At 41.3% G+C, this 19,269-nt stretch overlaps 1 protein-coding gene and 1 long non-coding RNA gene across 3 annotated transcripts in view; one reads left to right on the top strand and one right to left on the bottom strand.

The window, feature by feature from the left end:
* Positions 1–4,287: 4,287 nt before the first annotated feature.
* sclt1 (sodium channel and clathrin linker 1) overlaps positions 4,288–19,269 on the bottom strand; it is a 25,192-nt gene continuing 10,210 nt past the window's right edge. The window contains exons 10-22 of one of the 2 annotated variants that reach the window (XM_034188762.1): positions 18,855–18,925; positions 18,224–18,335; positions 11,965–12,056; positions 11,509–11,686; positions 11,302–11,400; positions 10,381–10,452; positions 10,203–10,277; positions 9,987–10,129; positions 9,553–9,745; positions 8,710–8,906; positions 6,969–7,047; positions 6,587–6,670; positions 4,288–5,871 (exon numbers count right to left, since the gene is read on the bottom strand). In XM_034188762.1, coding sequence (XP_034044653.1) covers positions 6,590–6,670; positions 6,969–7,047; positions 8,710–8,906; positions 9,553–9,745; positions 9,987–10,129; positions 10,203–10,277; positions 10,381–10,452; positions 11,302–11,400; positions 11,509–11,686; positions 11,965–12,056; positions 18,224–18,335; positions 18,855–18,925 — 1,392 coding nt within the window. In that variant the 3' untranslated portion in view covers positions 4,288–5,871; positions 6,587–6,589. Of the gene's footprint in view, positions 5,872–6,586; positions 6,671–6,968; positions 7,048–7,525; positions 8,113–8,709; positions 8,907–9,552; positions 9,746–9,986; positions 10,130–10,202; positions 10,278–10,380; positions 10,453–11,301; positions 11,401–11,508; positions 11,687–11,964; positions 12,057–18,223; positions 18,336–18,854; positions 18,926–19,269 lie in introns of those variants that run through there. The other variant, XM_034188763.1, reaches the window with a different exon arrangement.
* The window catches only part of LOC117526711, a 14,225-nt gene continuing 13,628 nt past the window's right edge, over positions 18,673–19,269 (top strand). The window contains exon 1 of the long non-coding RNA XR_004565336.1: positions 18,673–18,683. This is a non-coding gene — a long non-coding RNA (uncharacterized LOC117526711). The remainder of the gene's footprint in view (positions 18,684–19,269) is intronic.

Raw genomic sequence — 19,269 nt, 5'->3', positions numbered from 1 at the left:
AACAAAGTAATTTATTTATCACAATCAACATTTTTGTTTAAAAAATATCACTCAACACAACTTAAAACAAAATCTCCTGAGGTAGAGGGCTGACGAGGAGAGCGCTGAGTGGGTGGGCCAGGCTGAGCCTACCTGCATGGCTGTTGGCTGGCGCTGCTGAGCCACATGACGGCGCAACAACAAAAGACCAGAGGGGGGAGGGTGCGCTGCTCTGTGTTGTGTGACACAGTGCAGCACTGCTCTTACAGAGAGTAGACTTTGATGAATCTGCGTGCGCAGCAGTCAGTGTGTGCGGGAGAGAAAAAAAATGCTTGAGTATCGATCATTTTACACGAGGATCGTTCAATATCAATACCAGCATTAGTATTGATATTAGGATCGATCCACCCACCTCTAGCTTGAGCCACCATCTTGTTAAAGGAATTAATAACATTGCACAAACACTATCAAACTACTTACAATTTATACCACAAAGGTTTGGGGAGGGGGACGGCCTATAATCCAGTTAAAATCACTTATTTCATGTAGAGCAAGTTCTTTTTTTTTCTTAAGCTTTGGTTAGCTTTTCTAAGACAATATTAGCTATCCCTGATTGCACCTCTTTTGTGCTTTACCATTAAATCAAATCAAATCAATTTTATTTATATAGCGCCAAATCACAACAAACAGTTGCCCCAAGGCACTTTATATTGTAAGGCAAGGCCATACAATAATTACGGAAAAACCCCAACGGTCAAAACGACCCCCTGTGAGCAAGCACTTGGCAACAGTGGGAAGGAAAAACTCCCTTTTAACAGGAAGAAACCTCCAGCAGAACCAGGCTCAGGGAGGGGCAGTCTTCTGCTGGGACTGGTTGGGGCTGAGGGAGAGAACCAGGAAAAAGACATGCTGTGGAGGGGAGCAGAGATCAATCACTAATGATAAAATGCACAGTGGTGCATACAGAGCAAAAAGAGAAAGAAACATTCAGTGCATCATGGGAACCCCCCCGCAGTCTAAGTCTATAGCAGCATAACTAAGGGATGGTTCAGGGTCACCTGATCCAGCCCTAACTGTAAGCTTTAGCAAAAAGGAAAGTTTTAAGCCTAATCTTAAAAGTTACCTAGTCTTAAAAATGATCCATAATGCAATATGGAATGGCACGACAAAGCATGCGAGCCCCATTGTAGGAGGAGTTCAGGTTTGAGTTTCTCTCACAGACTGCATCTGCGTGGATTCACATAACTTTTCAGACATTTCGGGAATATGGCGCTCCCAAGATTACTAAAACTTAACTTAGCTTCAGCAACTACAACTATCAACAACTTGTTTTTTAGTGCATTTCTGTGAACCTCAAGGAAAGAATATAAATAACTGAGTAAACAGCACAGTGCCCTATGGAACTCTCCCCATGATTTGCGTCATGACACGTTGTATTTTGGGGTATGAGCACTGAAGAGAAACTCCCAGTTTTTCTTTGTGTCGGAATATTGATGGTTGTTGGATATTTTTGCAGAGATGAGTGTCTCGTGTGCGGTTCAGCACATACCACAGAGAAGTGTTTCTGACCGAGCCCTGAGTGGTCTTCTTGGCGGGTCTGATGCCAAAGGTGGTGCGGTCCTGATGGGAGAACAGCTCAGAGCACAGCTTGCACATCTGGGTCATCTCTCTGTCTACCATCCAACTCACCTAAAATCCAGCTGAGTCCAAAAACACCTGCAGGGTGGGGACCAGAGAGAATTTCACATCACACAGTGTATGGTTGCAGAGGTACAAGTTGTTTTTCAAGATTTACCAACCAGAAAAAAAGGTAGCTCAGCGGCATAAGGAGTTAGGCTACCATGTAGACCTGGGTGGGTTCAATGCCCTGGAATTTTCATTGGTGTTGTCTCAGTTTAATCAGCTGTGGAGGTAATGAGAACTCCTCTCTTGGGAGAACTCGAACCAGGTTAAAAGCTCTATAGATTTAGACTTGGGCCAGTTCACAACACACATGGGCTGAATTCACATCAACCCGACTTCTCTTGTATCTGATGGAAACAGGTACCAGCCTTGGCTGGGGAAGTAACTTACATCCCATCAGTGTTGCCAGATGTATGATAATTATCGTATTTGTATGACAGTTTTGCCCTCTGTACGATGTATGATCAATAATGGGAAAAAATCCAAAATGTACCATAATTTCAGTTGGTTGCCTAAACACGTATTTCTCTCTGACACCCAAGAATCATTTCGCAGGCGTTGCACTCAGGTGGCATCAAAGACACACCACACACAGGGCTGCTGCTAGCTTTGGCCGGCCCGGGGACAAAGTCATTTGAAAGCCCACCCCGTCTCCATACAAAGTAATGAGTTCCCATTCTCGGCCCTGCCCCTCCCTCCCTGGGCCCGAGACAACTGACCTGTAATGTAGACTGTTTTGGCTGCACATGCGCACATACGTAGCTTAGCCCACCCTCGTCACCATTGGAAATAAAAAAACCCCCGCTAAAATAGCAACGTTGTACGCGTTTTGTTTGTGTATGATAATTTGATTAACTTTCAGACCTGTTGTGAGAGATTAACCCAAAGCTTGTGAAACCACTAAACAAGTGAACTCTATAAACATATATCTTATCTAATATATCCTCTGCTTCCCAAATAACTGGTGTCCTGAGTTTTTTTTCTCTTTCATGGAGAATGGAGCATATTTACATACGACAAAGCTTATAAAATTCAGAAAAATATATTAGATTAGCATGAACAGGACGCCAGGGCCACACATAAACAGACAAGACATACATACATACATACCATTATATACTGTATAAACTTCATAAATTCCATTATACTGTTTTTTGGGTTACATCCATTGTTTCGCATGTTAGAACAGACTTGGGAAACTGATTCAATGCGCGCAAAAACACACAATACAAACGCTTTTCAATAGCGCCACCTAGTGACAGCATCAAGTAGGTGCAGTCCGACAACAGAAGATGATTACAGGGCCGCTCACATGGTTGTAATGATGTATTAAAGAACAAATAATGCCACACAGTGTGCGCACACACACACACACACACCCTTTGCAACATCAAATCCAAGCACTTTAAAGGTGGATTTTGAACATTTTTAAAGCACCTTATTTTAGTACATATTTTATCGTATTAAAAGAGATGGTACTGTGCTATAAACAACTAAATTAACAAATAACTCAGTGGCGGCAGCGGGGGGCTTAAGCACCCCAATAATAAGCCAAGCCCCCCCTCAGCCGCCCCAATAATTCTGCCAATAATGTGAATTGCGACTGACATATTTGTGGATCTCAACTGCAGTTTTGCACTGAGAGTGTCTCAATATTACGTAACTGAGCAAACTGATGAATGTGTGTGTTTGGTGATGCACCAATGCTGAATCACCCTTCACAAACAGAATTTTCAGTTTTGCAAATAAACATTTATTTGTAAAAACCCACACATTTGTGTTGGCGGATCACAAAGCACGTGATTCTATGTGATGTGTTTGTGCATTTATACCACATTTTAGAGGAGCACGGGTGACTAAAACATATACCTTGGTATTTATAAAGCAATTTACTATATATTGTTCATTTCGATGACATTTTGTGGAGCCCGTCCAACTTTTACCCCAGCCCCCCTCCCCCAACAAAATTTCCTGGTGCCACCACTGTAATAACTAAAGTATTAAGTCATATACCAAATTGTTGTGAAATAGTTACATTTTTAAACATTTTACCAATAACTCAGGCACTTTTCAAACCTTGAAAACACATGAGGGATGCAGTCAGAAATACCGAAGTGAAAATCCCAAAGTCCAAATGGGGAACACCACCAAAGATGGTTTAGTGATGAGGTGCTGTGGATCTCCAAATTCCACACAAAGGGGCTGTCCAACCACACACACAGCAGCGGTTGGGAAGGAGCAGAAAAAGGGCAGTCGTGGTAGATGTAGCAAAAACCAAGTGATGGCAACTTCAGAAAGGAGCTGGAGAACAAAAAATGTCAGTGGAAATAGCAGCTCTCAGCTGTGAGCATCAAAGTGGAAGAGTAACTCCAGAAGATTCCAGGTGCAACATTTTTTTTTTAATTTTATTTGTATAGCACCAATTCAGAACAATGCTGTCCCAAGATGCTTGACATGAGTAAGGTCTAACCTTACACCCCCAACCGAGCAAACACACAGGCAACAGTGGTAACAGGCAACATCTAAAGTCCAGAAGAGAGAGGTCCAAGGACCAGCATACCATTTTCAGACTGTTTCTGTTCAGTGTTAAATCGAAGTTTAAAATGTGCAGAGTAACAACACTCATCAAGGTGTCATGATGTTTTTAATTCAAACATCATTGGTTTCAAACAAGAAAAACGCACAATAACAGTAAGAGCATCTGTGTGAGGCCCAAAGCGCCATTCTGCAGTCGGGTAACTGAACCAGAGAGAACAGACTGATCTTCATGTCCTCCTTTGAACTCACAGTTCCTGGACCACCATCTGCAGACTCTTTCCATTGGTCTTACAGACCTCAAAGACAAAAACACAGTTTGATCTCCAGAAAAGAGATGTATAGAAACCAGAGATCATGATGGATCATCAGCTGAAGGGTTCTAAATGCTCTGGAATGCATTTTTTCCATTTTAAAGCAACACATTCCAGGAATTTCTTGAGACTTTCATGAGATTTGAGAAAAGCTTGTGAAATCCAGCAGTCTGAGAATTTGTTCACAAACATACATGTTGCGACAATCTAGGAAATAATATTCATCTGTCCAAAACGGTAGCTCTAGTTGTACTCAAGATTCGTCAATATTCAATTGCAGTAATAGAAAAATACAGTTTGACAAATTATTATACAAAGCTTGACTTAGCAATTAAAAAGATTATGTTTCTTCAGTAATGTTCAGCATTTGAACAGAGAAAATCATAAAGTTAGACATTCATCTTAATTTACAGGCTATGAAGTAATATCAGCAGAAGATATTCTGAGATATTGTACCAATAATAAAGATGCTCGTGAACAAGAGTCATGAAAATAAGGAACTTTTGTCTGTGGTTCTGAATGAGAACGTGTCCAGTCTTTAACAGAATAAAACCAGTTACAATAGTATAGATAAAAAAATAAATAAAAAATAAAAATACAATATAAACAGTATTAGTGAATAAAAAAAAGCCTTTGCCAAAATCATGAAAAGTACAAAAAATAGAAAGGGAGCAAAACTGATCTGAGTTGGTAACTAACTTTTTTAAGAAGAGACGAGGATGTCCACATTATCTTGTGAGAAGGTGACAAGAATGATTTTATTAATAGCCCTTTCTGGACAAAAACAGTCATCCTACCCACTGATCCTGGGGAGCAGCTACACAGAAACAGTCAGGAATACTCTATCTTTCAGCCAGTTTGGCTGCGCACATGCTTCCAACACATTTGGTTCACTGGGTTCATGCCTGTACAGCAAAGAGACGGTGGACACTTTGTCCTTGACGTTAATGGAGATCGGTTTTGTGGTTGGTGTAAATGGGCTTGTACAGATCAGTTGATCAAGTGATCTGCCACACCACTAAACCGCAGAAATCTGCAATTTCATGAAAATTTCACATCCATAATCCTTGTCTGGCAGTGCACTCAGTACCCATCAGAACCTGGTAGAGCACAATGAGGAAGCACACGTTCCTTCCTGCACTAACACAGACCTTCAAGGGAGCTGGATGTGGAGCTTGACCCTCCTGCAGATGTTAGTGGTCATGGAGGAAATTTAGAGACCACTACGACTCACACAACCTGTTGGCCAACGACCCAGGAGGCCGTGTGTCTGACGTCGACCTCCCTGGTCAGAAGCAGTCATGTTGTACTGAGGATCAGTTCTTCAGTCCTCTTCCTGTCACATGCCACCATCTTTAGTCTAAAGGAGCGAGAAAGAAGAGAAAGGAACCCGTCAGCCCTCCACACGCGAGGAGCCAAGTCGTGACCGTTCAGCTAAAATACATGGTTGATTATTTTATTTTTTTCTTTCACATTCTGTATTGTACTCAGAATAATTAATGCTGTGGTCACACACACGTCTATACAGTACGTGATGATTGGTATGCACCTCTAAAGCTGGTTTGTGACTCACTGTTAAATAGAGAGAGGAAGTTTTATTTGTATTCATTTATTTATAAGTGTTAAGTTTATTTCCAGGCCGTGGATGATGACATGCCAACGCGAGCTCTTTAAAGCTGTGATTCAATCATTCACATATCTTATAAACGACAACATTATAGAGGTCGCAGGCATTACACAGCATGACTGTAACAGCAAATGTGAGCATGACCAAATATTTGTATTATGGAATTATTCATCAGGTTTTTTTTTTATGTATTTAATGTACACCCGTTTACTATGACTGTGTTTGAGGACCACAGTGTAAATCAGCACCTCACGTTGGAAGCTTTATTTTATCCCCAGCAGCAGATTTTTTTTGTATTTTTATCTGGAATTTTACTGCCCAAATATAAATCAGTCAAACTGAGGTGTTAACTCCATTTACTGCCACTTCATGCTGCACTGCACCTTTGCCACTAACATGCCAGCCACTGAAAAAGACTCGACAGCTGGCTGAGGTCTCAGACTCATACCTGTCATGTAGCAGCAGGCATTTTTTGTCCCGTCTGCGTCAGTAGACGAGTCTTCTTTCGGCAAGCTGCGAGCTGTTTTTCATACTGCACACAAGCACAAAGTGTTTCATGACAAAGTGGTGTGAGCTTGAAGGATTTGTTTTTGTTCCTGCAAAGCACAGAATGATTCTGTGGACTCCACATGAACTCCTTTATTATTTCTACAAAAACACTTGACAAGCAGCTGCACCTCTGAGCGCACCAGAACATCCCGACATCTGTCACAAGTGCAGTGTTCTGAGAAGTTGAGAACTTTTGGAGGGCTCTCTGGGTCTAAACTGAGCTGCTCGTTTACTGTAAGTGTTTGTGCAGTAAAGTGTGTGTGTGTGTGTGAGACTCAGACCTCAGACATTTTATTGTGGTCAGCCTGCAGCTGCCGTTGGAGCTGATTGGAACGCTGTCTCTCCTGATTCAGCTTCTTCCTAAAAAAAAAATTAATAAAGCCAGTGTAAAACTGCACACATTTGTAAAGATTTACAAAGGAGTTTCAACAGTCAATCGTTCTTACATCACCTCTGTGAAGTGCAACTATAGCTAAGAGCAAAACAACTCAGAGGGGTGAGTAAATTTTTATTTCAGAGTAGGACATCCCAATCAGAGTTTTTGCTTTTTTGGTAACTCACTGATCAAAGTCATGTCACACTGAATATCTGCAGATACCAAGTGCTGATTCTATACTTGTACATTGTTGATGTTGCACAGAACCCATTGCAAGCACATTAAAGTCTATCCAATGCAAATGCATGACAGGCGCTCTGCCATGCATTAAAGCGGGGGGGGGGGGGGGGGGTGTTCTTCAATCCAAGCTGCTCCTTGATGTTTTTTTAATTTTTAAAATCAAGCTTGGGGGTCAGTAATTTCACTTTGTGCAGAATAGTAGCAGCAAAAAGTAGGACACTCTGTAATATTGACTGAACATTTCAGTTGTTTAAGCCACATTCAACAAAACGGTCCTGTTTTCAAGTTCTGTTTGTCTTTTTTTTTTTTAAGGTGATGAAAATGTCCTGGTTTTCATCTCTCAGCATTTTTGACTGAATTTCAAGTATCTCATTGCCGGGCTGAATGTTCTGGTTTTCGGTAATCAAAATATGGTCACCCTATTATTACTACTACGGCCCTGCCACAGACTGACATCCTGTGCAGGGTGAACCCAGCCTCTCACCCCGACTGCTTGGATAGGCTCCGGCCCCCCAGTGACCCTAAAATGGAGTAAGCAGGTATAGAAAATGAATTAATTAATTATTATTGCTACTACTACAACATGCATAAAAATGTCTTTAAAATGTGGGGCAGGAGCTGCTTTGACCCCTTGCCCCTTTGGCTACACACCTGCACATTCTCAGTGTGCAGGAGGACAACAGACACAATAAGAGGGGGGAAAAAAAAACTAATTTATTTAAGTGAAACGTGTGATCTTATCTGAGCAGTAAGAAGGTTATATCACATGCGGCGTCCATCAGAACCACACTCGGGGTGTATTGCCATTACTGCAACATCAGTACAACACCATGAATCAGAATGAGACTGACGGGCACTGATCACAATCTGTATGAATAAAATGGAGTTGTTAGTATTTTTAAGCGGAGTGTTAATGTACTTCTAAAACATGCACCATGGCTCTGTGCTGAACACAGCAGCAGCACTGACTGACTGCTCGCTCCACCGGCATAATGCCGATGAAACAGAAATTTATCAGATACCCCGTAATCAACAAAAGCCTTGATTGGGTTGTCCCAATTTCAAACTATCAAAATCTTTATTTCTCCACCGTAGCTACTGTTCAAAGTTTGAGAGTCAACAGATGGTCAATAATCAGTGAGTGTTAAACGTTTTGTTCAAAGGCCACACCCCCTCCTGTGCTTCCCCCTAACTCAGTACTGTTGAAAGGATGAAGAATTTTAACAGCATTCAGGCTCAAATCATACATTTAATTCAACCAATTTGTCAATTTCAAGGCAGTGACTCCAGTACCTTGAAGAAACTAGTAGCTCGATGGCTCACTTTCATTTCCACTACACATTAAGCTTTTTTTCTACTTTTGTTTTTCTCATATATACGACAAACATGATGTGACAGTGGCTTACGTGAGATCTTTGATTTTGGCTTCGGAGACCTGGATCAGATGGATGCTGTCCTCCTTCACGCTCTGCGCTTTTTTCTGCTGAGCTACGAACATTTGCTCCATCATAGCGCTGGAAGAGCGGCTGCTTTCCTCTAGCTCCAACATGCGTGCTGTAAGCTCTGCCTCCTTCATACTGCACCGCTGCTCCACCTGCGAGATCTGGCAGAGGGCAGTGATTCAGCACACAAGAGTGTAAAATTAAAATAAAATTTGCAGACAAGGAAAAGCATAAAGCAACAAGAGCAATCAGAGATCTCTGGCGTCCACCAATCCAGATCTGGATCACCTTCAAAATTTAATGGTGTGTTCCCTGCTCTAATACAAGTATGTATCTGTGGGGAAAATTTGATGAGAATCTGTAAAGTAATTTTGATGCAATCCTTCAAAGCCTGCATAAATTGAAAGTTGATCCAGAGTCTGGATCCAGATCTAGATCACCTCCAAAATTTTATGAAGTCCTCCATGGCCAAATATGTATCTGTGTTGAAAATTTCGTCAAAATCCTTGAAGCAGTTTTGACATAATCCTGCTAACAGTAATCCTTTAAAGCCTAAGTAAAGTAACTTGATCCAGATTTCAGATGTGAATCCAGATCACCTCCAAAACTGAATTAGTTCTTCCATGGCCTAATATCCATCTGTGGTGAAAATTTCATCCAAATCTGTTTAGTAGTTTTGACGTAATCCTGCTAACAGACAGACAAACGCCGATGATTTTATATCGTCTTTGGCGGATGTAAAAATTCTGAAAGTTCTTAACCAGTCTGTCACATGTTGTTCTTTCTTTTTCTGTCTCATTAAGTTACCTTCAGTTTGGCCTTTTTTTCAGCCAGTGTAGTGCTCTTACGCAGCTCCATCAGCTCAGTGCGGAGCTGCTGGTTTTCCTGTTGCAGCTCGAGTCGCTCCTCGTTGATTTTGGCAGAGTTGTGGCGGTCAGCATCCAGGCAGCCCTGCAGCCGCCGGACTTCATCTTGGCAGAGTGACAACTTCTCATTGCAGCTGCAGACGGATGGATGGAGAGAAAGATATAAGATATAATAGATATAATTATATTAGTTTCCTGCTGCGTTCATCACCAGCAGGAGGTGGCGCCACATAAACACGTCCTGGAGACTCCACAGAGACGATTTTAACACTACAGGCTGCAGCGGCTCAGATCTGCTCTTTTCATCCTCACAATGTGACCCAGATCAGATCGCACTCACTTTTATATGATCTCATCATACTTGGCATTACTTACGTCTTCTCCATATCTTTTAACTTCTTCTTTGTCGTTTTCAGACTAAGGCCTATATCCTCTTTACTCCGTTCTGCCAGGAGGCACCTCTGCTGAAGGGCTTCAATTTTCCTGAGCTCCACCTCTGCCCCACCTTCTCTGCGCATCTAAAACAATAATAATCAAATAACATCAATGGATTCTTCCCTCTGTGTAATTTACTGATAGTTTAACAGATACCTTCTCCAGCTCAGCTTCAAGATTTTTTCTTTCTCGCTGCAGCCGCTGAACCAGCAGGTCTTTGTTTGCACACTCCTTGAACAAAACAAAAAGAAGGAAAGTGCCATAAATGGGGAGGGATGGAAAAAAATAAATCCTAAATTCAACAGTGAATTTGTCTGCAGGTGCAGGCTCATACCAGCTGCAGATCAGACGCCTCCTCTATCAAAAAAGTGATTTTCAAGTTACACTCCTGACGGACATTCTCCACCTGTTGAAGATCAAGTTCACTGGACATGAATAAAGAGAACTTGAGGTTGAACGGCTTAATTTGATTTCTCAGTTTGATCACTGAATAACAACAATACAAATCCAGCAATACCATAATAAAAGACTCCTCAAACCAAGATTACATCCAGTTTTTGTTTATAAGAGATTTGGTGTCCTCTGAACTACCAACAATCAGAACCACCTGTTACTACACTCATGAGGTCACAGTCAGTCTGACTCACTCATCTTAAACTCTGGATGTTGACACCCAGCTGTGTATGCAGTGGTCTTGTTTTCAGTCTGTGTGAGAACAAAATAACATTTAATCCAATTTGGACCAAACTTGGAACGTCTGAGCATCAGCTGAGGACAAAGTGATTGGTTTTGGGGTGGAATCGTTTACAAGTACAGATCATAGGCTCATCGGTAGGACACGATGATGGTTATTCTGAGGAATTAGTGTGCAGACGTAATGCATGCGCATGCAGTGTTTGAAGGTTTCTTCTTATTCTGAGTTTCATGATGATGATGATGCATGAAGAAGTCACCCGTCACTAATTGTGACTTCATGTTTATACCTTTGAGCAAACTGCTGCATGAGTCTAACTTTCCTACAGTTTACTCCAGATCAAATTAACAGGGCTGTGAAATGAAAATTGTGAAATGTGAAAATTCGCAGGGGGTCTCAGTAATGATCACGATTAAAGAGTACAACACCCCTGCCCCCCTCTCCATGATGAAATCCGCAGAATCCCACGGATCCGCGGAGTTTTCACAGCCTTGAATTAATCAATCCTAGTCAGGATTTATGAACGTCTCCAGAAAGAGGCTGTGATTCAGAGCTCCTCACCTCCTTCCTCGTCCGGACTGCAGCATCCTGAATAAGCTGTCTGGTGGCCTCCTTTGTCTTCTCCAGCTCCTCCAACCTCTGCTTTTCTCTGAAGACAGCCTGAAGCCAGTCGATGTAAAGACACATTTCAACTGACTGAAGAGCTTCAAGGACACATCAGACAGCATCAAGAAGAGCTCACCAAAACTCAAAACAGGCCAAAGTTACCTCATCTTTGTCCAGAACAGCTTCCTCGGACATCTGCACAGCCTCGCCCACTTTGGCAACGGCTTCAAACTTCTCCTGTTCCAGTGAGGCACAGCGTTCCAGCAGCCTGCTCATTTTTTGTTCCCAGGTGGTGCGTTCGCTGAGAACAGCCTCCCTCTCCTCACACGCCACTTTCACCCTGGGCACAAAGACCAGAGTGAAAATGTGTAGCAGGTGACCTCATTTTCAACTCTGCAAACCTGGAACTTCATGTCTGTTGTGTCCTCCATCAGCAAGCTTCTGTTACATTCAGTGATTTCTTCTTCTTTGTTGATTGTGATTATGTGGAACTTAAGATGACACTGGATGACAGCCAAATATTGACATTCTCCAACCTCTAAATTATGGAATTCCCCACTTGAAACCTAATGAGAAAGTACAAATGCGTATGTGAAGTAGCAGTTTTCATGTGTTCACCTGGTCTCCATCTCACTGACAGTCAGCTTGAAGTGTTGAAGCCTCCTCTCTGCTGCCTCCTGCTGGCACAGAGCCTTTGCTGTGTCCTGCTCCTGAGGAAGTAAAACCAGGTGTTACACTGCATGCATCATCATTAAGCAAAAGAATATTTGTCATTTCTATGCATATTTTCCATCTCCATGCTACATAAACCTGAATGCCTTTTGGATTTAAGCATTCTAAGGTGATTGTATAATGAGGGAGGGGTGTGGCCTAAAATGATTAACACCCTATGTTAAGATGTGCATAATCACGAGGCAGCTTCTGTCCTTCAGGAAAATGGGCCACGAAACAGACACTGGAAAGTAAACAAATAGTATAAAATGCCTTTCAGAGGGACACTGCACTCTTGAAATAGCTGATACTGAGGCATGATCACCAGATAGTCAAATGTTTTATAAGACATGGTCAACAGGGTAGCAAGAAACATGCTGAGAAGATGCAAATTAACTGCCAAAGACTTGGGAAGAATAAAACATGAGGTGACCTGGATCCAGTTATCCTCCAGTGTCCTCATATCCTAGAACTGCAACCTATGTGGAAGACCAAGGTATTCAGCCATGACCAAGGTCAGGAAGGCTGAAACATGAGCACGACTGAATAAGTCACAAGTTGAAACATCAAAACTGGGCCAAGAAATATCTGAATAGAGATTTTTCAAAGGTTTATTGGAGAGATGAGTGATTCTTGATGGACCAGATGGAAGGTGCTATGGCTGGACTACAAAAAAACCGATAGGTCCACTTCAAGTCAGATGCCAGCAAGGTGGAGGAGAGGTACTGGTATGGGCTGCTGTATTAAGGATGAGCTAGTTGGATCTTTTTAGATTGAAATTAGACTTAAAAAAAAATAGAGTCTGCATCATTCAAGAAACCCAACATTATTATGCGGGACAATGCTCCATCACATACATGCAAGTACTCCACTGCTTGGCGAGCCAGCAAAGGCCTCAAAGATGACAGAGTGATGACATGGCCCTGACCTCGCCTGACTTAAACCCTACTGACAGCTTCTGGGTCTTTCTTACACGTGAAATTTACAGTATTGGACAATAATACCCCTGTATGAACGGCGTCTGGGAGCCCGTGTTTGCTGCTGCATGAAACACTGATTGTGAACAAATCAAGAAAGTGACAGACTACATGGATGGATCACGACAGCTACTGAAAAGAAGGGTGACTATATACTGATCACTGAGGATTTCTGAAATGGCAGAAGTGTTTGTTATACTTACTCTAATCAATGAAAATAAACAAGTGAGATGGGAAAATTTTAGTGGTTAAATTTAGTTACATAACTTTGCAGTTTCCTAATAATTGTGAGCATATATTTTAATTTAATCTTTATTTAACCAGGTTAGTCCCATTGAGATCGAGACCTCTTTCTCAAGGGAGAACTGAACAATTATAGTTGTCTCCAATTCACCTAACCTGCATGTCTTTAAACGTGGGAGGAAACCGGAGCACCAGAGGAAGCCCACGCAAACACGGGGAGAACATGCAAACTCCAGACAGAAAGGCCACAGGTGGGAACCGAACCCATGACCTTGCTGTGAAGCAACAGTGCTAACCACTGAGCCTGTATGGTCTCCTGAGAAAGCCAAATCTTACTCCTCTGTTAAACATTCAAATATGAACACATTGGAGTGAGAGCAATGTGTTTGTTGAACAACAAATCTTGCTCAATAATTGTGCACGCAGTTTATTCAGAAGATGTTGGAAAAGTTCTTGTGCTTTATTATTTTTCATTATTATCATGATGGGAGAACGTAAAGTTTTCTTTTAATTGATATTGTGTATGCTGAATATATACAGTAGTGTTCAGAATAACAGTAGTGCAATGTGACTAAAAAGATTAATCCAGGTTTTGAGTATATTTCTTATTGTTACATGGGAAACAAGGTACCAGTAGATTCAGTAGATTCTCACAAACCCAACAAGACCAAGCATTCATGATACAACCCCTGGCAAAAAATATGGAATCACCGGCCTCGGAGGATGTTCATTCAGTTGTTTAATTTTGTAGAAAAAAAAAAAAAGCAGATCACAGACATGACACAAAACTAAAGACATTTCAAATGGCACCTTTCTGGCTTTAAGAAACACTATAAGAAATCAGGAAAAAAAGTTGTGGCAGTCAGTAACGGTTACTTTTTTAGACCAAGCAGAGGGAAAAAAAATATGGAATCACTCAATTCTGAGGAAAAAATTATGGAATCATGAAAAACAAAAGAACTAGTATTTTGTTGCACCACCTCTGGCTTTTATAACAGCTTGCAGTCTCTGAGGCATGGACTTAATGAGTGACAAACAGTACGCTTTATCAATCTGGCTCCAACTTTCTCTGATTGCTGTTGCCAGATCAGCTTTGCAGGTTGGAGCCTTGTCATGGACCATTTTCTTCAACTTCCACCAAGATTTTCAATTGGATTAAGATCCGGACTATTTGCAGGCCATGACATTGACCCTATGTGTCTTTTTGCAAGGAATGTTTTCACAGTTTTTGCTCTATGGCAAGATGCATTATCATCTTGAAAAATGATTTCATCATCCCCAAACATCCTTTCAGTTGATGGGATAAGAAAAGTGTCCAAAATATCAACGTAAACTTGTGCATTTATTGATGATGTAATGACAGCCATCTCCCCAGTGCCTTTACCTGACATGCAGCCCCATATCATCAATGACTGTGGAAATTTACATGTTCTCTTCAGGCAGTCATCTTTATAAATCTCACTGGAACGGCACCAAACAAAAGTTCCAGCATCATCACCTTGCCCAATGCAGATTCGAGATTCATCACTGAATATGACTGTCATCCAGTCATCCACAGTCCACAATTGCTTTTCCTTAGCCCACTGTAACCTTGTTTTTTTCTGTTTAGGTGTTAATGATGGCTTTCATTTAGCTTTTCTGTATGTAAATCCCATTTCCTCATTTGTTTTGTTGTGCATTTTCGATTTTTGAGACATATTGCTTTAAGTTTTCTGTCTTGACGCTTTGATGTCTTCCTTGGTCTACCAGTATGTTTGCCTTTAACAACCTTCCCATGTTGTTTGTATTTGGTCCAGAGTTTAGACACAGCTGACTGTGAACAACCAACATCTTTCGCAACATTGCATGATGATTCACCCTCTTTTAAGAGTTTGATAATCCTCTCCTTTGTTTCAATTGACATCTCTCCTGTTGGAGCCATGATTCATGTCAGTCCACTTGGTGCAACAGCTCTCCAAGGTGTGATCACTCCTTTTTAGATGCAGACTAACGAGCAGATCTGATATGATGCAGGTGTTAGTTTGGGGATGAAAATTTACAGAGTGATTCCATAATTTTTTCCTCAGAATTGAGTGATTCCATATTTTTTTTCCCTCTGCTTGGTCTAAAAAAGTAACCGTTACTGACTGCCAGAATTTTTTTTCTTGATTTCTTATAGTGTTTCTTAAAGCCAGAAAGTTGCCATTTGAAATGACTTTAGTTTTGTGTCATGTCTGTGATCTGCTTTTTTTCTACAAAATTAAACAACTGAATGAACATCCTCCGAGGCCGGTGATTCCTATGAAACTGGGCTATTAGTAAAAAAAAAAAAAAGTAGAAAAGGGGGTGTTCACAATAATAGTAGCATCTGCTGTTGATGCTACAAACTCAAAACTATTATGATCAAACTACTTTTTTAGCAATCCTGTGAATCACTAAACTAGTATTTAGTTGTATAACCACAGTTTTTCATGATTTCTTCACATCTGCAAGGCATGGAGTCAACCAACTTATGGCACCTTTCAGCTGTTATTCCACTTCAAGATTCTTTAACAACATTCCACAATTCATTCACATTTCTTGGTTTAGCTTCAGAAACAGCTTTTTTGATGTCAACCCACAAGTTCTCAATTGGATTTAGGTCTGGGGATTGGGCAGACCACTCCAAAACATTAATTTTGTTGGTTTGGAACCAAGATTTTGCTTGTTTACTAGTGTGCTTGGGGTCATTGTCTTGTTGAAACACCCATTTCAAGGGCATGTCCTCTTCAGCATAAGGCAACATGACCTCTTCAAGTATTTTGACATACGTGGGCTGTCCGTAAAGTATCGGTCCTTTTTATTTTTTTAAAAACTATATGGATTTCATTCATATGTTTTTACGTCAGGCAAGTTTGAACCCTCGTGTGCATGCGTGAGTTTTTCCATGCCTGTCGGTGAAGTCATTCACCTGTGAGCACGCCTTGGGAAGGAGTGGTCCCGCCCCCTCGTCGGAATTTCATTGTGTGGAAATGGCGGAATGAAAAGGACTTTTTTTCCATCAGATTTTTTTCAGAAGCTGTTAGAAACTGGCACCTGGAAACCATTCGAAAAATTTATCTGGCTTTCAGTGAAAATTTTGCGGGCTTCACAGAGAATAAGTTAACTGTCGCTTTAAGGACCGCTTTAAGGACGGTCGGCACACCGCACTCTGTGCCGCGATGACGCGGCACAAACCACTGGATAATTTCTAAGCTGATGGCTCTGTGGATACGAGACGTCGTGTGCTCTTTCTCTGGTAATCACAAGAGCTGGACATCAGTCATTTTCCGGCAAATTTCACTTTTAACCAGAGATTTTGTAATGGAACGCCACGCGGAGGCTTTGCGCATCACGACCGATTCGCTTGATGAGCGAGACAATGAACACCTCCGTTTCGGCGTGTCAGTGGACAAGTTTGGACATGTCTAGCTCTCCACAATTTCTCTGATACTTACTGGACTGGTAAGCATTGAAAGCCGAGATAGACATATCCTAACTTGACAGTTAACAGTCCTTATTCTCTGTGAAGCCCGCAGAATTTTCACCGAAAGCCAGATAAATTTTTCGAATGGTTTCCAGGTGCCAGTTTCTAACAGCTTCTAAAAAAATCTGATGGAAAAAAAAGTCCTTTTCATTCCGCCATTTCCAGACAATGAAATTCCAACGAGGGGACGGGACCACTCCTTCCCAAAGCGTGCTCACAGGCGAATGATGTCACCGACAGGTGTGGAAAAACTCACGCATGCGCGCGAGGGTTCAAACTTGCCTGACGTAAAAACATATGAATGAAATCCATATAATTAAAAAAAATAAATAAAAAGGACTGATACTTTACGGACAGCCCACGTATCCAAACTGATCCATGATACCTGGTATGCGATATATAGGCCCAACACCACAGTAGGAGAAACATGCCCATATCATGATGCTTGCACCACCATGCTTCACTGTGAACTGTGGCTTGAATTCAGAGTTTGGGGGTCGTCTCACAAACTGTCTGCGGCCCTTGGACCCAAAAAGAACAATTTTACTCATCAGTCCACAAAATATTCCTCCATTTCTCTTTAGGCCAGTTGATGTGTTCTTTGGCAAATTGTAACCGCTTCTGCACGTCTTTTATTTAACAGAGGGACTTTGCGGGGGATTCTTGCACATAAATTAGCTTCACACAGGCGTCTTCTAACTGTCACAGCACTTACAGGTAACTCCAGACTGTCTTTGATCATCCTGGAGCTGATCAATGGGTGAGCCTTTGCCATTCTGGTTATTCTTCTATCCATGGTTTTCTGTTTTCTTCCACGCGTCTCTGGTTTTTTGTCCATTTTAAAGCATTGGAGATCATTGTAGATGAACAGCCTATAATTTTTTGCACCTGCATATAAGTTTTCCCCTCTCCAATCAACTTTTTAATCAAACTAGGCTGTTCTTCTGAACAATGTCTTGAACGTCCCATTTTCCTCAGGCTTTCAAAGAGAAAAGCATGTTCAACAGGTGCTGGCTTCATCCTTAAATAGGGGACACCTGATTCACACCTGTTTGTTCCACAAAACTGACAAACTCACTGACTGAATGCCACACTACTATTATTGTGAACACCCCCTTTTCTACTTTTTTTTTTTTTTTTTTTTTTACTAATAGCCAAATTTCATAGCCTTAAGAGTTTGCATATCATGAATGCTTGGTCTTGTTGGATTTGTGAGTATCTACTGAATCTACTGGTACCTTGTTTCCCATGTAACAATAACAAATTTACTCAAAACCTGGATTAATCTTTTTAGTCACATAGCACTACTATTATTCTGAACACTACTATATATATTATATATATATATATATATATATATATATTGTGATTCAACAGAAACTGTAAAAATCCAAATGTTTGCATTTATACCTCTCATTATAAGCTTTGGTTTTTTTTTTCCTTATTTAATTTCTCCACTCACTTGTTTCTTCAGCTGCTCGTGCGCGCTCTGGAGACGCTTGGCCATCTCATCCACTTTGGCCGTGGCTGAGCTGAGCTCGTCTTGAGCCATTTTCAGTTCAGCTTGGAACTGCCTACAATGGAAACCACAATAAAAACAGTGAAGTCTGCTGTCGTCTGGATTGTTTTTAAGCGCTTTAAATGGTTATACATGAACTGAACTGAAGCGGAAATGTGGAGGTGAATGAAAACTAGAATTAAGTACAGTAAACTAAACCAAAAGTCACTGTGATGTAAAGTACATGACGAGAACAACTTCAGTTTGCTGTAAAATTGGTAGTTTTGCCATTGCTTGCAGTAAAAGTACTTTTCTGCAGTCAGCATATACTCTTATTTACTTTATGTTGCAGTTAGAAGTGATGCAATTAACCATAATAAAAATCAGCTCATATCGGGGGGGGGGGGATGTACAAAAAATGGCTGTGGCAATTAAAATTGTGAAGAAAAAAAAGAGAATAACTGACAAATTGTAAGGCCACATAGAGAAATGTTTAAGTCCCATCGCTGGTGTGGATGATCACTGATAATTTATTATCAACAGATTATATCTGGCCTGATGGCAGCAGTGTTGAATCTACGAGGTGTTTCGTTACCCGCGCTGATCGAAGAGCTCGCTCATCTCGGTGGCCTGCTCGGTCACAGTCTTCAGGAACTCCTGGTTTCTCTGAAGGTGAGGAACAAGAACATGAACCCAAGGACAATGTGTCACTCACTGTCTGTTACAAAGCCTATGAGCAGGAACGGCCATAGAGGGGAAAGCCTGAAGACTGGCTTCTCATCAAACATGCATCATAAGGATATAGTGTTACTCTCCTCTCACACGCAGTATCGTGTGCACACGCATGGACGTCTCTGTCAAGTTCCACACAGACACACAAGCTGAAAAGTTTTAAGACTGATCAACTGCAAGGATAAAAAAAGTGAGACACAAAGATAACAACACAACCAACAATTTTGACTGACGACCAAAGTGAGGCTGAAACTGATCCAGTTTGTTACTTTGTAATT

The sequence above is a fragment of the Thalassophryne amazonica genome, chromosome 15 (assembly GCF_902500255.1).
Source record: "Thalassophryne amazonica chromosome 15, fThaAma1.1, whole genome shotgun sequence".
In the NCBI taxonomy this organism is placed as follows: Eukaryota; Metazoa; Chordata; class Actinopteri; order Batrachoidiformes; family Batrachoididae; genus Thalassophryne; species Thalassophryne amazonica.
The sequence above is the reverse complement of the archived record's forward strand: the minus strand, read 5'-3'. Positions and strand labels throughout refer to the sequence as shown.